This window comes from Tenrec ecaudatus, chromosome 6 (genome assembly GCF_050624435.1).
Source record: "Tenrec ecaudatus isolate mTenEca1 chromosome 6, mTenEca1.hap1, whole genome shotgun sequence".
Classification (NCBI taxonomy): Eukaryota; Metazoa; Chordata; class Mammalia; order Afrosoricida; family Tenrecidae; genus Tenrec; species Tenrec ecaudatus.
Window position 1 is genome coordinate 125,124,202 of NC_134535.1, and position 20,605 is coordinate 125,144,806.

General features: G+C 43.6%; 1 protein-coding gene across 2 annotated transcripts; it reads left to right on the plus strand.

Annotated features, from left to right (window-relative positions):
- The first annotated feature begins 4,384 nt into the window (after positions 1–4,384).
- NECAP1 (NECAP endocytosis associated 1) lies at positions 4,385–18,682 on the plus strand. 2 transcript variants are annotated; one of them, XM_075552097.1, is made up of 9 exons: positions 4,386–4,516; positions 6,902–6,962; positions 11,906–12,006; positions 12,165–12,269; positions 13,544–13,625; positions 14,434–14,542; positions 14,627–14,810; positions 16,555–16,663; positions 16,968–18,682. In XM_075552097.1, exons 2-9 carry the CDS (start codon positions 6,922–6,924, stop codon positions 17,014–17,016), a joined length of 780 nt encoding a protein of 259 aa, XP_075408212.1. In that variant the 5' UTR covers positions 4,386–4,516; positions 6,902–6,921; the 3' UTR covers positions 17,017–18,682. The 2 variants fall into 2 exon arrangements, with proteins under 2 accessions (XP_075408211.1, XP_075408212.1); XM_075552096.1 differs by lacking the exon at positions 6,902–6,962 and having other exon boundaries at positions 4,385–4,516.
- Positions 18,683–20,605: the final 1,923 nt, after the last annotated feature.

Consider the following 20,605-nt stretch of genomic DNA (forward strand, 5'->3'; position numbering starts at 1 on the left):
GTTACTTCTTAATATAAAGCTCTTTCTTACTTCTTATTTGTTTCTCTAGGCAGCACGGCCTAACACAGGAACAATTCATGATGCAGTTTTTTTGGTCAGGACAGTTCTTTTACAGTGCTCACAGTTTCTCCTTTGGCCTCTCAGCCTCTGAGCCCTTTGGGCTGGCCCCTGTCCTGCTTATCAAATGTTAACAGCTCTGTAGCTCCTCTGATCAATGTCTAGATGAACCTCAATCTGCTAGGAAACCTTCTGCTTGAAGGCACCTCACTATATGGGTTGGCAACACTTTGCTCAGTGGGCCAGGAAGCCCATTGTGCTGCTTGCATTGGTTTCCTGGTTCTGTGCCCCTATATCTCTGCTGGTGCTTCTTGCTGTCTCCTGCCGTCTCTGGTGTTAGCAAAGATTTTTCTCTTTCTGTGCAGAGACTTCAGCTCCAAAGAACACATTCCACCCTTAATACTTCTTGATGGTAGTGAGGTTCCCTCTTTCTGCCTCTGGGATGGCTCGTTTTAAGCTTAACAGGATGGCAAAACTGACCAATCCTTTGATTAGGGTTCTATGTACCTTATTTGCATTATCAGTAAACTGTCCAATCCACTTGGAGCACTACAAGCACCTTATTTGGACAACGCCACCCAATCATCTGGTGGAAGTGACAAGACTATGATGAGAAAGGCCACGTGAAAACTATCCAAAACTCCCACTACACCGAGGCAAAACACTAAGGGCATGCAACAGAACAGCAAGGGGAGCAGAGCAAGGAAGTCCTGAGGGAGTACCAAAAATAGATTTTGGGGCCAGGGCTTGGCAGCCCATCAAACTCGACTGGAAAAACCTCCTAAAAGTCATCAAACAGAGCTTGAACTATTTACAGGCTTTTCTTTGTCATAGGTTTTGTTTTCTTTTGTTGCTTTGTTTTGCTTTGTCTTGTTTTTGTGCGTATTATTATCTCTGCAGTTCTATCTAAATAAGATAGGTTGGATAAACAATCTAGAGGAGAAAACAATGGGACTGACACTTCTGGGGGGACATGGGAGAGGCGGAGGTGGGGGAAAACAAGTGGTGTTAACAAACCCAGGGACAAGGGAACAACAAGTGATCCAAAATCAGTGATGAGGTGGGTGTAAGAGGCCTGGTAGGACTTGATCAAGGGGAATGTAATCAAGAGGAATTACTGAAACCCAAATGAAGGCTGAGCATGATAGTGTGACAAGAGGAAAGTAAAAGGAAATAGAGGAAAGAAATTGGAAGCAAAGGGCATTTTAGAGGTCTAAATAAGGACATGTACATATGTAAATATATTTACATATGATGATGGGGAAATAGATCTATGTGCATATATTTATAGGTTTAGTATTAAAGTTGCAGATGGACATTGGACCTCCACTCAAGTACTACCTCAATGCAAGAACACTTTGTTCTGTTAAACTGGCATTCCATGATGCTCACCTTCCCGACATGATTGCTGAAGACAAGTGGTGCATAAGTAAATGTGAAGAAAGCTGATGGTGTCCAGCTATCAAAAGATATGGCATCTGGAGTCTTAAAGGATTGAAGGTAAACAAGTGGCCATCTAGCTGAGAAGTAACAAAGCCCACCTGGAAGAAGCACCCCAGCCTCTGTGATCATGAGGTGTTGATGGGCTCAGGTATTAGGCATCAAAGAACAAAAAATCATATCATTGTGAATGAGAGGAAGTGCGGAGTAGAGACCCAAAGCCCATCTGTAGACAACCCCTCCCTCAAAAAAACCCCCCAACTATTTAATACAAAACTATCCACCACATCTCTGTGAAATAGAATTCATTGTCCATTAATTATGGGTTTTCAGAGATGTCCATTATCAGCTTGAGGAATTTTCATTCTAATGCTAGTTGGCTGAGAGTTTTAAAACATTATTTAAATGAGTATTACATTTTTCACATGCCCATTTTTCCTTCTATTTGGTTAAAAAGTTTAACATGATTTATTACATTGATTTATTAATGTTAAATTACCTTAAATGCTTGGTCATGGTGCAGCAACCAATTTACACATCATTAGATTAGATTTGTTGTGTTTTGTTATAAAATTTTGTGTCTATGCTCTTGAAGAATGATACTGGTCTGCACTTTCCCTTCTTTCTTTTTTGGTCTGGTTTTATTATCATAAAATCAGTTGGAAATTGTTCTTTCCCTTTTTCTTAGGGAGCTTGCATATAATTGATATTATTTATTATTATGATTTAATTGTCCAGTAAAATTCAACAGAGAAGTCATGTGGACCTGTAGTTTCCTTTGTGGGATTTTACTTTAAATGGTTGATTTATTTATGGCCAGTGTGCTATTCAGATATTCTATCTCTTCTGAAGTTGTTGTTGGTAAATTGTATCTGTCAAAGATCAATTCAGTTAGGTTACAGAATTGTTTGCAAGAACCCATTCATAATACAGTAAAACCTGTAGCAGCTGGAACCTGTGTAAGGCAGAAACCTGCTGGAGAAGGAAAACCCAGTGACAGAGAAGTGGTAAGAGTGCACCTTGTCAAAGGCTGAAAACTTGTCAAGACCTAAAAAGACAGGGAGTTCCAGCTCTCACAGGTTTTACGGCCCAGGGATGTACAGTATACTTCTATTATCTACTTTATACCCTTCTATACTCTTGTGATACTTTTACAAAGTATTTCTGAAAGTGAGTTTAGCAAGATAGATAAAAATATTAATTGTGAATAGTCTTCATTTTAGTAATTTTACTAATAAGTATTTTGGGCAAACACTTAAGAGAACTGAGAATAGTTTCTCCTCAGAAACGTGGAATTTCTGGGTTGTGTAGAATTGGTTTGGTGGAATTTCTCCGACCTTATCTTTTGGACCTTAAGGCCTTGGAAAATCAGGTTTCTAAAAGTCACCTTTGAATCAAACAATGGTGTACATAACCTGTTTGCCTTCGATTTTTTCTATTTTACAGAATGAGCTATGTGTAGCCAGTTTCCAGGAAAAGATGTCAAAGGTCACACTTTGACAATGTTTTAGGGTGAATCAGTAAATATTTTCATGGTTCTTTAAGCTTTATGGCATCCTTTCTGATAAAGTCTTTGTCCATGTGGTTATGGCCCTTTTCCATGGCCATGTGAATAAGGTGTGGTATTATGAATTTGGGGAGTTTTTCATCTGCTGAACAAGTTTAACTCCTAGTGTAGTGGTTACACATTGGACTGTTACCGAAAGGTTAGTTCAGAACCATCAAAAGTTAGTTTCAGAAACCCACAGGAGCAGTCCTGCTCTGTCCAAAGTGTGGCTATGAGTTGGAAGCCACTCTAAAGCAGTGCCTTTGTATCCCTGGGAATGCGGGAACCCTGGTGGTGCAGCGGGTTACCAGTTGAGCTGCTAATGGAAAAGTTGGCCATTTGAGCCCACAAAGATGAGGCCGTTTGCTTCTGTAGTTTTCTAATCTCCCAAGCCCTACAGATCAGTTGCTGTACTCTATCCCATAGGGCTGCCATGACTGGGAACGAATTCCACCAAAGTGGGTTTGGGTTTTGAGCAGAAATGGTAACGGGTTTGCAAATTATACAAGTGAATAAACAGTCAATCCCCATTGGTAGGATCTGGCTTTTGTTTTAACACTACAAAGTATGTGTAAAAATGCGTATTTCAGCATTGTCAGAATGAATACGTAGAAAGAATGTGGATACCTATCGATAGGACATGGTTATTGGCATATCCATTACTACAGAATATTTAGCGTTTGCATGCAGACTCCCTCTCTCACATATAAATTTAGTTCTTTTGCACAAATTGAAATATACTATGTATTTTGCCATTTTTTCTTCTTTAAAATGTTGTATTTTCTTCTGTGATCTCAACATCTTTAGAGAGATGTTTTAACCAGTGTAAAATATTTGATCTGGTGCCGCCCATGAAATTCCACGATTAAAAAAAGATGCCGTGAAGCAATGAATCAGTCTGGGAATTTTGAATGTTTCGATGATCGAGTTAAAATGCACTGAATTTACATCTGGATCACACGGCTCCTGTAGGCATCCAGTTTGGCATTACCGACTGCACGCAGGCCGGTAACTCTTTTTCTGCAATGGAAACCGCGGGAGACGTGACCCTCGGAAGAAGAAAACGCGCCAGGTTTCAAGACGGTCTGCATCCTGGGCCCCTTCCGGGAGCAAGATGGCGTTTTCCTTCGACGCCTCTCGGGACAGGCGTATCCCACGGAGCGCGTCACGCGGGAAGAGGCCTCTTTGCCGGGACGCCACGTGGGGCGCCGGGCGGCCTCCGCGCTTCCTGGTTCCACCGCGGCCGCGGCACCGCAGCGGTTAATCCCGGAGGACGGCGGCGACGTCACCGGAAGTCGTCGCGCCCCGCAGGCCCCGCCCCCGCCTACGTCCCGCCCCGCCCCGCCCCGCCCCGAGCGGCTGGGCGAGCGGAGCCGAGATGGCGGCCGAGTCGGAGTACGAGTCGGTCCTGTGCGTGAAGCCGGACGTCAGCGTCTACCGCATTCCGCCCCGGGCCTCCAACCGCGGCTACAGGTACGGGTCCCGGGGGCGCTGCCGCCCCGGGCGCCGGGTCCCCTCTCCGGACGCGCTGCCCGCCACCCTGGGCTGGTCAGCCTGCCGCCCCCGGCCCGGGGCGCCGTCCTCCGGTCTGTCAGCCTCCCCGCGGCGGCCGCAGTCTTGTCGCCTTCCTGCCTCCGCCGCCGCCGGCTTCCCTCTCCCGCTCTCGTCGCCCGCAGCCCTCATCCCTGCGCCCCCACACGCGCGCTCCGCGTCGAGCGGCTGCCTCGCGCGCCCTGAAACGCCCCGGCCTCCGGGCCGCTCCGACTCACTGGCCCCGGGGGGCCAGGCCGGACTGCCCCTGAGCGGGGGTGCGGTGGTTTCACACCGCGGACCCTGCGGGCAGCTGCCCCAAGCGTCGCCCTGACTGGCCTCGCTGATGGTCTGGTTTGTCTTCGTTCTGTTGTTGGTCTCGCCATCAAGTGTCAAAGACCATTCAGCCTCCCTTCCGCCCTTCTCCCAGTGGGCGAAGGTCATAATCCTGATTTTTCCATAGGTTGCTCATGATGCCTCGTTTCGTCATATTTTCAGGATGACGATACAGGAATCTCTGCCGTTTCCTCGCTCCCTGCACCTCCCTCTCCCGTAGTGCCCCTCCCCATCCCCCCCGCCCCATGCCCGTGAGGGCCCCTGGACGCTGTGTGATGTCATGCACTTGCATCCGCACTGACAGAGCGACACGCCAGAGATGGGTGCCAGCCCCGCAGCAGTATTGATTTTGGATAGATCCCTTCACCTCTGTCACCTTCCGATTTCTCACCTGCTGATTGGTGGTGGTGGGTAGGCGAACAGTTAAGGATAATAAAATGGACTTAACGTAGGTACCTGACGGGGTTTTTTTTTTTGTTTGCTTGTTTTAAGTTTAAATGAAATCATAAACTGGAAATGTGAAAGAATTGGGGAAACTGACCAGGAAAAAATCCAAACTCCCTGCCAGCGAGTCAATTTTGACTCATAGCGACTGCATAGCACAGGATAGGAAATTTAAAGGACCGTTCGTGATTTCCCTCTTGGCAGTATCATTACCTTGGTTGAGGTTACCTTCTTAGGTCTGTTATTTTGTCTTCTTCTCAGGAGGTTCATTCATCTTGAGAGAGTATCTTTGAGCTGCCCGACCTGTTCACTAGACTTTATGAGGGATATACATTTTGACAGTCTAATTTTTAAAAACTCAAATTGACTGTCAGTAAGCATCTCCTTGCTTTTTTGTTGGTAGTCACGGGTACTCTATAAAAGTGTGACTCACCTTATTAGATATCATCTCTGAGAAGCCCACCCTGACCCTTCTATCGAGCTTAGATGCGCTCTCTGTGCCTTTCCGGGCTTGTCTCCATCGTTCTGTATTGTGATTGGTTTTTGTCACTTCTTTCTCTTTCCCCAGATTAACCTGCATAACCTGAGGTCTATTTAGATTTTATATTCTGTCAAACTCAAAGGGGCATGTAAGTGGGCACTCTGTAAATGTTAAGTGAAAGAAAAATGAGATCACACAGATAAGCCTAATCACGGAAATTGATGTGGATTAAGTTAAAATTGCTCATGACTTCCATTTCTAAGTGTTAAGGCTTTCACATCAAAGAGGGATGCTATTCTTGTTTTTCTACTTCAAGGTTGGGTTTGTTTTCAAGCATCTGCCTCCTTTCACCCGTCTGGTTTCTCTACCTTCTCGTAGGTCCCAGGACCCTATTTGTCATGTCACTTAACTACACTGGGCTTCCAAAGCATTTTCTTAAATTTCCTCTTGTGCCCATTATTTTCCTGTGTCTCCATGATTGTTATTGACATTGCTTATCCTCTCATCAACATCCTTTTCTTAGTTTATTGAGTGAAGAGAGCTGAGCTAACTTTGAGTTCCAGCTCAAATGTTCCTTTGTTACGTTACCTGAGGCAGATCGCATAACTTTTTGATCTTTCCTTTCTTCACTTGTAAAAACTAGGATAATCATGCCTTGCAAGATTCTGCCACTTATTTTTTTCCAATAATGGGCATACTGCCATTAGAAAATCCTTTTTATTTATTTTTTTCTTTTTGTTTGCATAGCCCCTCTTGTCATTTACCAGAACCCAATTTACTTTATGAGCAGGATCTATTCGTTAACCTGCCATTAAAAGAAACAGGGCAAAAAAAGGATACGGTTTCCCCAAAAGTAAGACATCCCCGAAAATAAGACCTTATAGTTCTGCCTCTTGCTGAAATATAAGGCATCTCCCGAAAATAAGACCTCCCCGAAAATAAGGGTTTGGATTGTTATGATGTTCCAGAAGATGATGACATGACTTTCATTGAATAAATGAGTAAATGTACCATAGATTGTTGTACAAGGAAATAATGGTAGTAACAAGAAATTCTTGATACTGTAGGATTCACAGTTTGTCTGGTTATGCTGGTTTGTGATGACATCTACTACCATACCGTATACAGGTAATAAAGTTCCTTTTTTTGTTGTTCAACATAAATGTGTATCGTATTCTCCTTTGTGGAAAAATAAGACATACCCTGAAAATAAGACCTAGCGCATCTTTGGGAGCAAAAATTAATATGAGACACTCTTATTTTCGGGAAACAGAGTAAGCATGGCTTTTTAGCAAGCAGGAGAAATCCTTCCTTTGAGTGAGTAAAAAGGTCAGAGGAACTAAATGCTTTTGATTTACCTAAGGTAGGCTATGGCTTCCCAGACTTTTGCTGGTGAGGCTTCTAGACTATGAAAGGAAAATGTAGTCTAATGAGAAATTTATAAATGAATTTAAAATGATTTTTCAATTTATAATACTGGTTGTTTAAACACAAATATCTTCTCTAGCTAAATCAGCTTTAAACACCCATATGTCTTAATGTAAAGAATGCTGGCCTGAGGCTTAGAAGACGTGAGTGTAGATTGGGTTATCATTACTTACTGTCTTATCCATTTCTTCCTTCAAGAAATAGTGATGATAAGAAACTGCCTACTTTTTTTTATAAGCCACTATAAGGGTTTAATTAAATGTACACGTGAAATCTTTTTTAAAATCATTTTATTGGGGGCTCGTACAACTCTTATCACAATCCATACATACATCCATTGTGTCAAGCACATTTGTACATTTGTTGCCAACATCATTTTCAAAACATTTTCTTTCTACTTGAGCCCGTGGTATTGGCTCTTAATTTTTCCACTCTCCCTCCCCTCCTTCCCTCATGAACCCATCATAATTTATAAATTAATTATTTTTTCATGTCATACACTGATATCTCCCTTGACCCACTTTTCTGTTGTACATCCCCCTGGGAGGGGTTATATATAGATCATTGTGATCAGCTCCACCTTTCTCCTCCCACCTTCCTCTTCCTCTCCTGGTATCAGTATTCTCATTATTGGTCCTGAGGGATTTATCTGTCTTGGATTCCCTGTGTTTCCAGCTCTTATCTGTACCTGTGTACACGCTCTAGTCTAGCCAGATTTGTAAAGTAGAATTGAGGTCATGATAGTGGGGTGGGGGAGAAGCATTAAAGAACTAGGGGAAGGTTTTATGTTTCCTCGTGTGCTATCCCGCACCCTGACCGGTCATACTGTACCCAGACTGGCTATCCCACACCCTGACCGGTCATACTGTACCCAGATTGGCTATACTGCACCCTGACTGGCTTGTCTTTTCTTTGTGACCCTTCTGTAAGGGGATGTCCAATTGTCTACAGATGGACTTTGGGTTTCTACTCCACACTCCCCCCTCAATCACATTGATATGATTTTTTGTTTTGGGTCTTCTGATGCATGATACCCGTTCCCATTGACTCCTCATGATCACACAGGCTGGTGTGCTTCTTCCATGTGGACTTGTTTATCTTGAAACCTTTAAGACCCCAGACACTATATGTATTGTGTTGAGAGAGTACTTGAGTAGAGGCCCAATGTCCATCTGCTAACTTAATACTTAACATATAAACTATATGGACATAGATCTATTTCCCTATCATTATATATAAATATATTTACGTATGTACATGCCTTTATTTGGACTTCTATAAATGCCCTTTTGCCTCCTAGTTCTTTCCTCTATTTCCTTTTACTTTCCTCTTGTCCCACTTTTATGTTCAGCCTTCATTTGGCTTTCAGTAATTCCTCTTAGTTACATTGCCCTTTACCAAGCCCTACCAGGCATACAATGCCCTCCTCGCCATTGATTTTAGATCACTTGTTGTTCCCTTTTCCCTGGGTTTGTTAACATCCACTTCTTTCCCCTCTTTTGTGTACCCCCAGAACCATTGGTCCCATCCATTGTGTTATCCTCTTGATTGTTTTTCCCACCTAGCTTATCTAGATAGACATGCAGGGACAATAACAAGACAGCAAAACAAAACAACAAAAGAAAACCAAAACAACAACAGAAACACAATTGGGGGGGGCGGCAGCGGGAAGACAAGCCTATAAGTAGTTCCAGGTCTGTTTTTGACTTTTAGGAGTGGTTTCCAGTCCAGTCTGATGGGGTGCTATGCCCTGACCCTAAAGTCTATTTTTAGTATTCCCCTGGGATTTCGTTGCTTTGCTCCCCTTGCTTCCCTTGCTGCTCTGTTGCGTATCTTTAGCATTTCATCTTGGTGTGGTGGAGTCAGATTGGCACAGTTCCTTCACTGTGTCTCTGATGTTTACCCTCGTAGTGCTGTGAGTCAGTGAGGGACATCGTGTCTTATGGTGGGGCAGGCCTAAGGTCCTCTCTACATGTGAAATCTTAACGTGACTGTAAGAATGGTTGTATAGATACAGAAAATTTAATTGCTAAGGTTGATACAAATTTGTAGGCCAATTTAGTTTCAGAAGACCAGAAAGAAGAAGAATTTGAGGAATAGAGTCCAGAGGATGATAGATCTTGGAAAGGGAGACGAGCCTGATCTGTGGTGGAGACAAAGTACTGCCTTGAATGACCTTTTTTTTTTTTAAACTAAAACATTCTATAATGTTGTACAGTAGACACACAAGGAGCTTGACCAGAGGATCACATTAGGTTTGTTCTTGGGGCTTTCAGTGGTCTTTTTGTCCCAATATCTACTCGGTGGCCTAACAAAGGACGCAACTCATTTTTGAAAATGTGATAACCAGGGACGTCTAGAGCACTCTCGTCTGGATTAGCTTCAGGTCCTTGGGGATCATGAAGGCAGGCCATCAAGAAGGAAGGGCAATGCAGGGATTAATTTTGCAGATTCTTTAGCACTAAGGTGACCTGGTGGCATACCGGATTATATGTTGGGTTGGTAACCTCAAGGTCAGCAGTTCAAATCCACCAGCTACTTTGTAGGAGAAAGATGATTCTTTCTGATCCTGTACAGATTTGCAGCCTTCTCAACTCAAAGGGGCAGTTCACCCCTGCCCTATGGGGTCACTAGGGGTCAGATTAAGCTAGATGGCAGTGGGGTTGGGTTTCAAAGAACTATCCTAATGTATGTTTTTCTCCTTTTTGCTGTTGGTTAACCATCTTGTTATACTCACTCTTGTTTAGCTTTATCTTAGTGTCATCTTTTTAACCTGCAGCTGTTAGTCTTTGTGTTCAGAGAGGACAATTCATAATCACTTTTACTTTGTGCTACCCTTTCTACACTTCTGCAAAGCAAAATCACAAACGTAATGATTTGTAAGATCTGGCATATTTAAATAATAATGCCTTCAATTACATTCAAATTTATGTGTACAAGATGATAAATCTTCAGTGGTTTCTAACGCTTCCACGTACATTGCTATCTCCAGCCCAGAAATCTTGCTTGAACTGCAGACTCATAAATTCAGCTGACTACATCTCTTCTACATGTCTGCTACACTTCTCAAAGCCCATCTGATCCAAACTCAGCTGCTCTTTCTCCCTAAATATGTGCTACCTTCCTCATCTCAACTTTTGGCAACTTTTTTCTGGAGGCTAAAAGGCAAGAACTATAGTTGTCCTTGACTTCTCTATTTTTCTTATTCACCTGTGCCCCCACCCCACCTCCTTCAATCCATTAGAAAATCCCTTTGGCTCAAATTTAAAGACTGCTAGCTGCTTTTGCTGCTGCCATCTCTTCAAAGCCACACCACTCCTGGATTACTGCAGTTGCTTCTAGAACTAACCCCCCTCCACCTCTCTACTCTCTTCACCTCAAAATAATTTACATTTACGGGAGGTCATATCAGACATCTGCTTCAAAGCCCTGTAATTGTGCCTCTTGTATGCAGAGTGAAAGCCAGCCTCTGACAGCAGCACATACAGCCTTTGTTGTTAGGCACGGGCTAGTTGCTTCATAGTGACCCTGTCTGTAGCTGAATGCAGCACTGCCTGCCCTGCGTCACTACTGCCATTGGGCTCAAGGTTGCATCCCTGTGTGCCACCCACCACTCATTTGTCAGTTTGCCACACCATGGTGGCTTGTGTGGTACTCTGATGCTGGTAGTTATACCACTGGTACTTCAGACACCAGCAGGGGCACCCATGGCCACCAGGTTTCAGTGGAGTTCCCAGAACTAACCAGACTAGGAAAAAGACCTGGCAGTCTACTTGAGGCCCTTGCTGCCCCACATCTGTCCCAGGCTTCCTCCCACTGGGGCACCTTTGTACTGCCTGTTCCCTAGGCTGGGATGCTCTTCTACCAGATAAATGCATATGTAACGTTCTTCCTTTATTTATTTTGCTAAGATTTTACCTTCTTAATCAGTCCTGTTTTACCACTCTCCTGAACCCCAACCTTAGTGCTTTACTGTCAACAGTGTTTTGTATTTTACTTTTTAATGGTGTTTCTTTTTGTCGTCTCTTTTCTATTAAAAAGCAAGCTTCATGAGGGCAGCGATCCCTGGTTTGCTCCTTGGTATATCCAAGCAGCTCGAACAGTGGCTGTGACATGTAAACTCTCTAAATATGAAAGGAACAAGTGTGTGTGTTTTCTGCGGCGAGTTGAGAGGCTTCTGCCATCCAGGGTGTTGCAGTGTGTAGACCTTGATATTACCTATTTAATAAAGCACTATTTTATGGAATATCATCTGCAGTACAAAAATAAACATCATTATAAGAAATTTAAAATAACTATTGCACTGCTTTGAATTTTTATATGTTCTTATTGGTACCCATTGGGCTCTGAAATCCTTTACCTTTTGTCCTTGTTTGGGACTGTGTAACACAAAGCATCTATGTAGAGGTAGTTTTAGTCTCTTGTTGATTATTACAGATAAAGAGGAAGGTTAAGCATTTCAGGAAAAGGGAAAAGACGTATGAGGCAGCTACAGAAAGCTCATGGAAAAATTCTGCTGTCTTTTAATTCTTTTCTTCCGCAAGTTTTCTGAAGCCGTCTTGTAGTACAGGTGATTCTGGGAAGGCTTTAATATGTTCATGACATGGATCTAAGGACTGAGGATTTCTGCTTTTCTGTCTTAGGGCATCTGACTGGAAATTGGATCAGCCTGACTGGACTGGTCGTTTACGAATCACTTCAAAAGGGAAGATTGCCTATATCAAACTCGAGGACAAAGTTTCAGGTAATCTGTGCAGGCGACCTTCATTATATTAAGGGTACTGGTTTGAGAGTACTTTTAGAGTGCTGTTCACACTGGGGACTGGAGTGGAGAAACTTTTGGATTGGAGTTCTCGATTTTTGGTTTCTTTGTTGAAAATAAAGCTGTTTTTAATCTCTCAGGGGAGCTCTTTGCTCAGGCACCGGTAGAACAATACCCGGGCATTGCTGTGGAGACAGTGACAGATTCCAGCCGCTACTTTGTCATCCGGATCCAGGATGGCACTGGTAAGAGAAGGGCCTGGGATTTTGAAGGTTAAATACTCCATGAGCCCCGATGAAACTCTGTGCTTATTGCATTTATCTTATTTCAGTTTACTGCTTTCTCCCCTGCGTAGTTGCTAAAGAGAAGGATTAACATGTTTTTAGTAATAGATGTAAGCAGAAGTACAAGACATAGAGCAATTACTAGGTAAATGAAATGAAAATGCATAGCTAATTGAAAACCCACCTTTTTTCTCCTTAGTGTTTGTGGTGGTGGTCTTTTGTTGGGACTCTTAGCCATCCAACTCTATGGCAGTAGTTTCAAGTCTTTTCCCCTGTGTCTATAGCAAAAGCCAGCGAACTTTCTATGAAGAACCAGATAGTAGGTGTATTAGCTTGCAGGCCAAATAGTCTCTGCTATTGTGTAAGCCTGATGGTCCAGTAGGGTACTTGTTGGGCTGCTAACCAACAACCCACCAGTTTCTCCTCAGGAGAAAGATAAGATGAGGTTTTCTGCTCCCATAAAGATGATCCGTTTAAGAACCTCATAGTGGCAGTTCTACCCTACCCTATAGGGAGGGTCACTGTGGGTCAGAAATGACTCAGTGGGTTTGAAGTGTTTTTTTTTTTTTTTGAGTTGTGCAAAGCATACTCAAACCATACCTGCTGCCACTGAGTCACTTGTGGCTCAGTGACCTGAGACCAAATCTTTACGGGAGCAGCTGCCTTATGTCCCTCCTGAGGACCCGCTAGTGGGTTTAAGCTGTCAGCCGTGCAGTTAGCAGCCCACAGCCAGCCCACAGCATTGCCGGGGCTCCTTTGTGATAGTGCAAAAGATGCCGCAGACCCAACCCTACCCAACCCAACCCTCTGCCACTGAGTTCATCTGAATGATAGTGACCCTGCGGGACAGAGCAGAACTATTCCCTAGATTCCTGAATTTGTAAGTATGTACGAGAGCAGACAGCCTTCGCTCTCTCCTGCACTGTGGCTGGTGGGTTTGACTCGCTGACCTTGCCGTTATCAGCCCAGATGCTTGACCCATTGAGCTACCAGCGCTTCTTAACAACCACCATAGGAAATGTGTAGATGAATCCATGTGGCCGGCTCCCAGTAAAACTGTACTGACAGGAACGAGCTGATGGCAATTTGACAGCGGGGCTGTGGTTTGTGGACTCGGGGCCTGTGAGAAAGGGGGTCAGGAGCATCGGCTGCATCGAGTTAGGTCAAGGGCGGTTTTCTTTGGGCAGACTGTGTGAGGGCCGCTTCCTGTTTGAGTCTTCTCATCTCTTCCACAGGGCGTAGTGCTTTCATTGGCATTGGTTTCACAGATCGGGGCGATGCGTTTGACTTTAATGTCTCCTTGCAAGATCACTTCAAGTGAGTGACGCTTGTCCTTATTTACCAAATTGAATGGCTATGGGAAAGCTGCTTCTCAGATGCATGAGCACTATCTCCTTTCCCTCCTGGTTTCTTAGTTGGCAAACGAGTTCATTACGGAGATCTCTCCATGCATTTGTTTTCCTGCCCCATCACTGTTACCTCGACATTGCCTTTCCTTGCAGCTTGAAATGTGTTGTCAGATCCCTTGTTTAATGGTTTGAGGAGGATGCTTTTTTTTTATGCCTCTGGGGAATTGGCCCTGGAATGTAAGCGGTAGAGGGAGGTGTACAGTAAAAGCGGGGCTGTTTATGAGACAGACATGCCAACTTTGGTGCTTTGTGTAGCTGATGACATTTTGTGCCGATTGCCACGTCTTTTCAATCCATTAGGTTTTGAGGAAGCGCTGGTGGATAGGATAGCCCGTGGCCACTCAGCTTCCGTCCTCAATGTTGGGCATATCTGCCTTCCTACTGTAGGCCTCTAAAACTTTTAAGGCCACTCAGCCAACCTAGGGATGCCACCTGGACAGGCAGTATATTCACACCAGGGGCAGCCCTTAGCCTTGGGGGAAGGGGTTCGGTGAACACATATTTTCCTGAGGGAGGGACAAGTCTAGTGAATTCTATGGGGCTGCTCAGAGTCCTTGGTGGGCATGAATCCCACTTGCTCCCTTTCTTCACTTCGTGGACTTGCACTCCCGCATTCTGGGATCCCCTCTCAAGATAGCGGACGACACCCAAATCTAAATGTTAATGCTCTGCTTTCAGAGAAAGCCAAAGTAAGATGATTTACTGTTTTCCTCAAGGTGGGTAAAGCAGGAATCTGAGATTTCCAAAGAGTCTCAGGAAATGGACACGCGCCCCAAGTTGGATCTGGGCTTCAAGGAAGGACAGACTATCAAATTGAGTATTGGGGTGAGTGCGTTTGACTTTCTTTTTCAGCTGGTTCTGTGTGTGTGTTTCTATAAGCCTGTGACCTTCTTCATGTTCTTCTAACAGAACATTACAACCAAGAAAGGAGGTGCTTCTAAGCCCAAGACTACAGGGTCTGGGGGCCTGAGCTTACTCCCACCCCCACCTGGGGGCAAAGTCACTATTCCTCCGCCTTCCTCCTCAGTGGCCATCAGCAACCATGTCACCCCACCACCCACTCCAAAGTCGAACCAGGGAGGCAGTGATGCAGGTAAATCTCTCCAGTCTCTCTAACTTTATGAAATTATACCTCACGTTCTATTTGAGAAACACTTATTTGCCAAGGTTTTTGTTACGCTTCAAGTCTGACTCAGAGACACTGACCAGGTGACTCTGACAGCCTCTGACAAAGCGTGAGAGCCCTCTCGGGAACCACGAGGCTACAGACGTCTGTGCGCAGGCAGAGCGGGGTGGTTTTAGAGACAGCTTTCTTCATTGCTAGTGGGCCTCTGCGCCAGATGGGCCTTGATTCCCATCAGGCATGTCTCTGCTTCTTTATATTTGAATAAGGTTGGTAATGCTTCCTAAATTTTGAGTTTTACTCAGTTCTCTTGTCTGTGAAATGGAGATGTAAACCTCCTTCAGGACTGTGAAGGGTAAAAGATAAGGCGGCACCTAGCACGGTGGGTGGAGCAGAGTAGCCATTCAGGAAGTGTTACTGTTTCATCCTTCCCGTCGTCGGGAGAAAAGGAGAAGACATCCATGTTTGTGAATACAGCGTCCCTTCTCCCTCATTTACTGTGGGGAAAGATTAGATAACTTCCCTTGTAAAAATTGAGGACATTAAAATTCAGAAAGGAATAGGGTTTTTTTTTTCAAGATTAAAGAACCAGATATTAGAATCTGGACTCTTGGACAACATATTGGACAATGATGATCTTTCATAGCATTGATTATTAGAACTGATAGGTCTTTCTGTAATATTTGAAGTACCAGTGGCTATAGTCTTCCTCTTTTGGTAAGTATTGTCAGAAGGCACTGGGGAGAGACTAAATATCTAATTCCTTCTCACTTTTGACAGCATAATATCATAAGGTTAATTTTGAATGGCTTATTAAAAATTTTTATTTCAAGATTCACATGCATTTGTAAGAGCTAATACGAAGAGTACCCTTTACCAGTTTCCTTCCTTGGCTTGATGGTAATAATATCTTGCAGCTCTGTAGTAGATAACCGCAGCCAGGGGGCTGACATTGAGAGTTCACCGAGCTTATGCAGCTTTCAACTCACCCGCATGTGCTGATTATGTGTATGCTTTTGTGCATTTAGTTCTGTGCAGTTTTGTCATTGTAAGTCTCGGATCCACCACCAACCACAGTCAGGGTACAGGACAGTCTTGCCATCACAAGGCCCCTTCTGTCTCCCTGTTGTAATAGCACCCAACTTCTTTCTGAGCCCTTTCCCCCCACCATTAGCTCTTGAAAAATCACTATTCTGTTCTCCATCTCTATACCATTGTCTTTTCAAGACTTTTAAGATAAATGGAGTCAGACAGGGAGGGAGGGGGAAAATGAGCTGATATCAAGGGCTCAAGTAAAAGCAAATGTTTTGAGAATGATGATGGCAACAAATGTACAAATGTGCCTGACACAATGGATGTATGTATAGATTGTGATAAGAGTTGTATGAGCCCCCAATAAAATGATTTAAATGTCAAAAAAGAAAAAAAGATAAATGGAGCCGTGTGGTATATACCTCTTGGGTTGTCTTTTCCACCAAGTTGCTGGCTCTGTCGATAGTTTGTTCCATTTTACTCTTGTGGAGAATCTAATGGTCTGAATGTGTGCAGTATGCTCACCATTCACCCCCTGAAGGACATCTGTCTTGTTTCTAGATTTTGACTATGATGTTTAAAGCTGTCACAAACATTTCTCTACAGGATTTTTGTGAGCTTATGTTTTCACTGCTAAGAATCCTATGTTTGCCCCTTTCTCCCCCTCTTACCTTGTGTTCAGATATCCTGTTAGATTTGGGCTCGCCAGCACCTGTCACAGCACCAGCATCTGCACCAGCTCCAGTTTCTGCAAGCAACGACTTATGGGGTGACTTTAGCACTGCTTCCAGGTAATGGCTATAGTGAAACCAGCATGTTGTCAATGAGGCCCTCGATGATATGTCCACAGTCAAAGGGAATCTGATCTGGGAAAGCAGGAGAATTTACAGGTCAACGAGCAGTCTTGGCAGTTGTTTAGGGGAAGCAACGAAGGCATTCTGGGATGGTGGGCAAAGCCTGGGGATCTTTTAGGCCCGGGTAAGTGGAATTCATGTGCATTCGGGGCAGTGAGTTCTTGGAAACTACTGAGTAAAGAATAGAATCGTTAAGCTGATATTTTCCCTGTACCTTTCTCTCTGTCCTCCTGTCTTGCAGTTCTGTTTCAAACCAGGCACCACAACCCTCCAACTGGGTCCAGTTCTGAATGTCATTGGCAAGGCAGTAAGGACCGGGTTGAAGACTCATGACGACCCGAGGGCACCAATCCGCGAGGGAAGTTAGAAACCCCTTCCCTCCCCAGAACCAAAATCAATGGACAATCGTTTTCACAGCTTCTCCATTGCTTCCAAGCGGGCATCGGCCCCTCCCCTTTGTTGTTATTTGCTGTTCAGCCGAGAGAGGATCCTGCCCACCCTGCTCACTCCCATGATAAGGGAGTCATGGGTCTTGTCATACATGTGGCTGACATACGGGGCTCACAGGCTAAGGTCTATTTGAGGTGGAAGTGACTATTAACATCTGTAAAATTCTCTGTCTTAAATTCTTTAACTGAATTATGTCATGACTTCTTTGTGAAACCCCATTTATCAAATTCAGACGAGACAAAAACCTTGAAACTTCCTTCTCCAGTGACCCAAGACTCTCAGAGTGGATAGCCTACCCTCAGTGTTTACAGATGAAGAATTTCAATAGGGGAGGTATGGAGGAAGGCCTACTTCCTGGATCTCTGCCAAGCATCCTTCAGGCTTCCCCTATTTAGTAAACATCCACGGCTTTGTGCAGCCCCATCACCCTCTCGTGTGTTTACGTGTCTTCCTGCGATCAGAGGGTTATGTTGGTGGCACCTGCACGATTCTTTCCTGTTCATTGAATAGTGCAACACCTGTGACCAGTGGTGTCCCTTGGATGAAGGAGGTTCAAGGGCTGTGCTCTCCCAGTTAGATGCTAGAGAAGTGTTTGTTTTCTTGCAGCTTCCTGTACTTGCTGCTTCTGAAGCACAGCTTTACTTTGTATTTGCCCCATTATCAGACTTAGAGTTGGAGAGTTTAGAGTTTTTAACCTCCTCTGTTGAGCAGAGAGGTTGAAAGCACTTAACTCTTGTTTGATGCCCACATTGCCTTGCTGCCTGGATATCTGAGTCCTTTCCATACACATTTCTCTTCAGCCCTTCAGCTCTTTGTTAGAGTGCTGCTGCTGTGTATTATTGCCGTTGATGTTTTTCTTTTTTGTATATCGCCATTTATGAAGGAAGTTGGGGTGTCATAGCTTTGTCTGTGACAGGTTTGTCCAAGTGAAAGCTTTGATACTCATCCCCCCGAGTATCTCAGAAGCAAGTTGCTCTCCTACCACATTCCTTTCCCTGTGCCCACCACTCCTTATCCAGTGCTGTGAAGAGAGTGCCCTTTTCAGAGGAAGGACACTGTCCAGTTAGTTGGTCCAGGGGCAACTTTGAGATGTAATTTTTGTCCCCGCCGCGTCCATTTATTTGGATGTGTACACGCTAGTTGAAGGGAATACTATCTAGTTTCTTGCTCTCGGATTTCCTTCTTACGTCTTTTCTCTCTTTGGGTCCATACTCTTTCCATTGCCTCCCCCTTCCAGGCAGCTCTACTCTTGCAGAGCCATGACAGGACATTTTAAAATTCTGATGGAAAACACTACAAAGAAATTCTATGGAATCACTAGTGACTAATTACTGGGAGCCTATTTTCTCAATCTTCTTCCATGTTGTGTTCTTTGTATTTTCAAGATGATAATATATTATGTATTTGAATTGCTGAAAACAAAAATTGAAAATGAAGTTTAAGATATATGTATATAAAGCATATGATGTATTGGTGCAATAATGGTAATTAAATATGTGGAAAATGGTCGTTCCTCTTTTATCTTTCATTTTACATACTTGATGAGTCTGTTATCTAATTTACTCAACACACCTGGTCCAGTAAGTAGTAAAAGGGCATGTCATATTTTTTCTTTTCAATATGTAGCTTCTCAGAAATTGAGACTAGCTCTTAGTGCTCAGCGTTCCAAACCCAAAGAGCACCTAATCATCCCTGGGCTGACTTAACGCTCCCCTGTTAGCTAGTTTGGTGCAATTCATTGGCTTTATTAACTCATACTCATGATCCAGTCGGCCTTCCACATCCCAGAATTCCGCGGACGAAGAGGACCAGTATCAGAGATAGAGACTGAAGCCAGAGTCGAAACTTGGAAAGCCAGAAAAGATCTTGAAATTCTTGTTTAGTGATCATCGCAAGAGATAGATATGAATAGCAAAAATGCTTTCGTATTTAAAAAGAATCTTATAACAATAATACATACTATTCTTGGTAGCGAGCCTGACACACTCTTGGGTCTTACCTTTACCCCCCCCACCCCCCGAGGGCTTAGGGAACATCCCTCCAAAATCAGTAATTTCTCATAATTGCTACGGCTGTGAGGCACTATGATAGGAGGGTAACATAGACCTCAGCTTTTTGTTTAGGAGAAGATAGGGAAAAATCACTTTCTGGCTTAACTTCCCCAATTATGCCTTGGCACCTACCTCTGATGCAGCTGCAGTGTCAGACTTTATTATTCCATTTTCCTTCCTTCTGTTTTCTACCTTTTGACTTGTCTGTAGCTTCCTTTGTCTCCAATCAGGAAGCTGAACTCTGTTCCTACTCCTCACTACCCCCACCCTCTAACCCATTGCCTATCATGGCTTTCTAATTCTCTTTTCCTTATACAACGAAGTCTCAAGTATCAGTCCATCTTTAATTTGGTTTTCCCCTTCACTCAAAATATGTGCCAAAGTACTAGTTTTTAAAATTGTTTTGATGTGTGAAAAACTTTTCTTGACATTTTATAATAATGGGCTTACACAATATTTGTCCTTTTGTGCTTGGCTAATTTCATTCAGCATAATATCCTTCAGGTTCATCCATGTTATGAGATGTTTTGCCGATTTCAGAGTCATTCTTAAAATTAGAGTATTCCATCGTGTTTATGTACCAAAATGTGTTTCTCCATTCTTCCACTGATGGCCATTTCAGTTGCTTCTGTCTTTTTTGTGCTGTGAATAGAGCTACAATGAACATGGGTATCCATACATCCGAGTCAGTCTTTAAACGATTTAAAAACTTGCGCAGAACACCTTCCCTTCTGTCAATATCTGCTTGTGGGAATTCTCATTGTGAAAGATTAGCTTACAGACCATATTTTTACACACACAATATGGGCCTTCAAGGCTTGTTTGCCAATGGCTTCCTCCTGTATGATAGTTCTTAAGCAATTACGCTTGTTTTTCACTGCAGTATGTGAACAAGATTGGCACAGGGGTGCTTACAGAAATACCAGGGGTCGGGGTGGGGGAACAGTTGGCAAACACATAGACGAGTGCCTCATCTGTATAAAAAAAATTCAATATTTGATGGAAGGTTTGCTTATTTCAATCTAAAAAATGATCTCCATTTTTTGTTTGTTGCCAAATTTGTTACTAGTTAGTAAGCTCCGAATATAAGAGTGATGCCTTCATTTTTACGTACCTCGGACTTCACAAACACTTTTTCCTAGCAGGTTCTCCTTAAATACATTTTGAACTAGTAGTAGTATCAGCAGTGACCAGGTGTCTGCAAGTTGGAGATTCCTCCATTTACTCATTTGAGCTTTTTCTAGCAAAATGAATTCAGGATTCACGATGTGCTTTGTCACCTTCACCAGCTTTGCAGAAAATCTCAGGTGGCCACAATATGAAGGTCCCGTAAGCAGACGGAAAGACAAATTGTGCTGTGGTGCACAGATGTGTTGAC

Coding starts and splice junctions, on each gene's coding strand:
- NECAP1 (XM_075552096.1), top strand. CDS start 4,422: ATGGCGGCCGAGTCGGAGTACGAGTCGGTCCTGTGCGTGAAGCCGGAC. Junction 4,517..11,905: donor GCCTCCAACCGCGGCTACAG/GTACGGGTCCCG, acceptor TTTCTGTCTTAG/GGCATCTGACTGGAAATTGG. Junction 12,270..13,543: donor CCGGATCCAGGATGGCACTG/GTAAGAGAAGGG, acceptor TCTCTTCCACAG/GGCGTAGTGCTTTCATTGGC.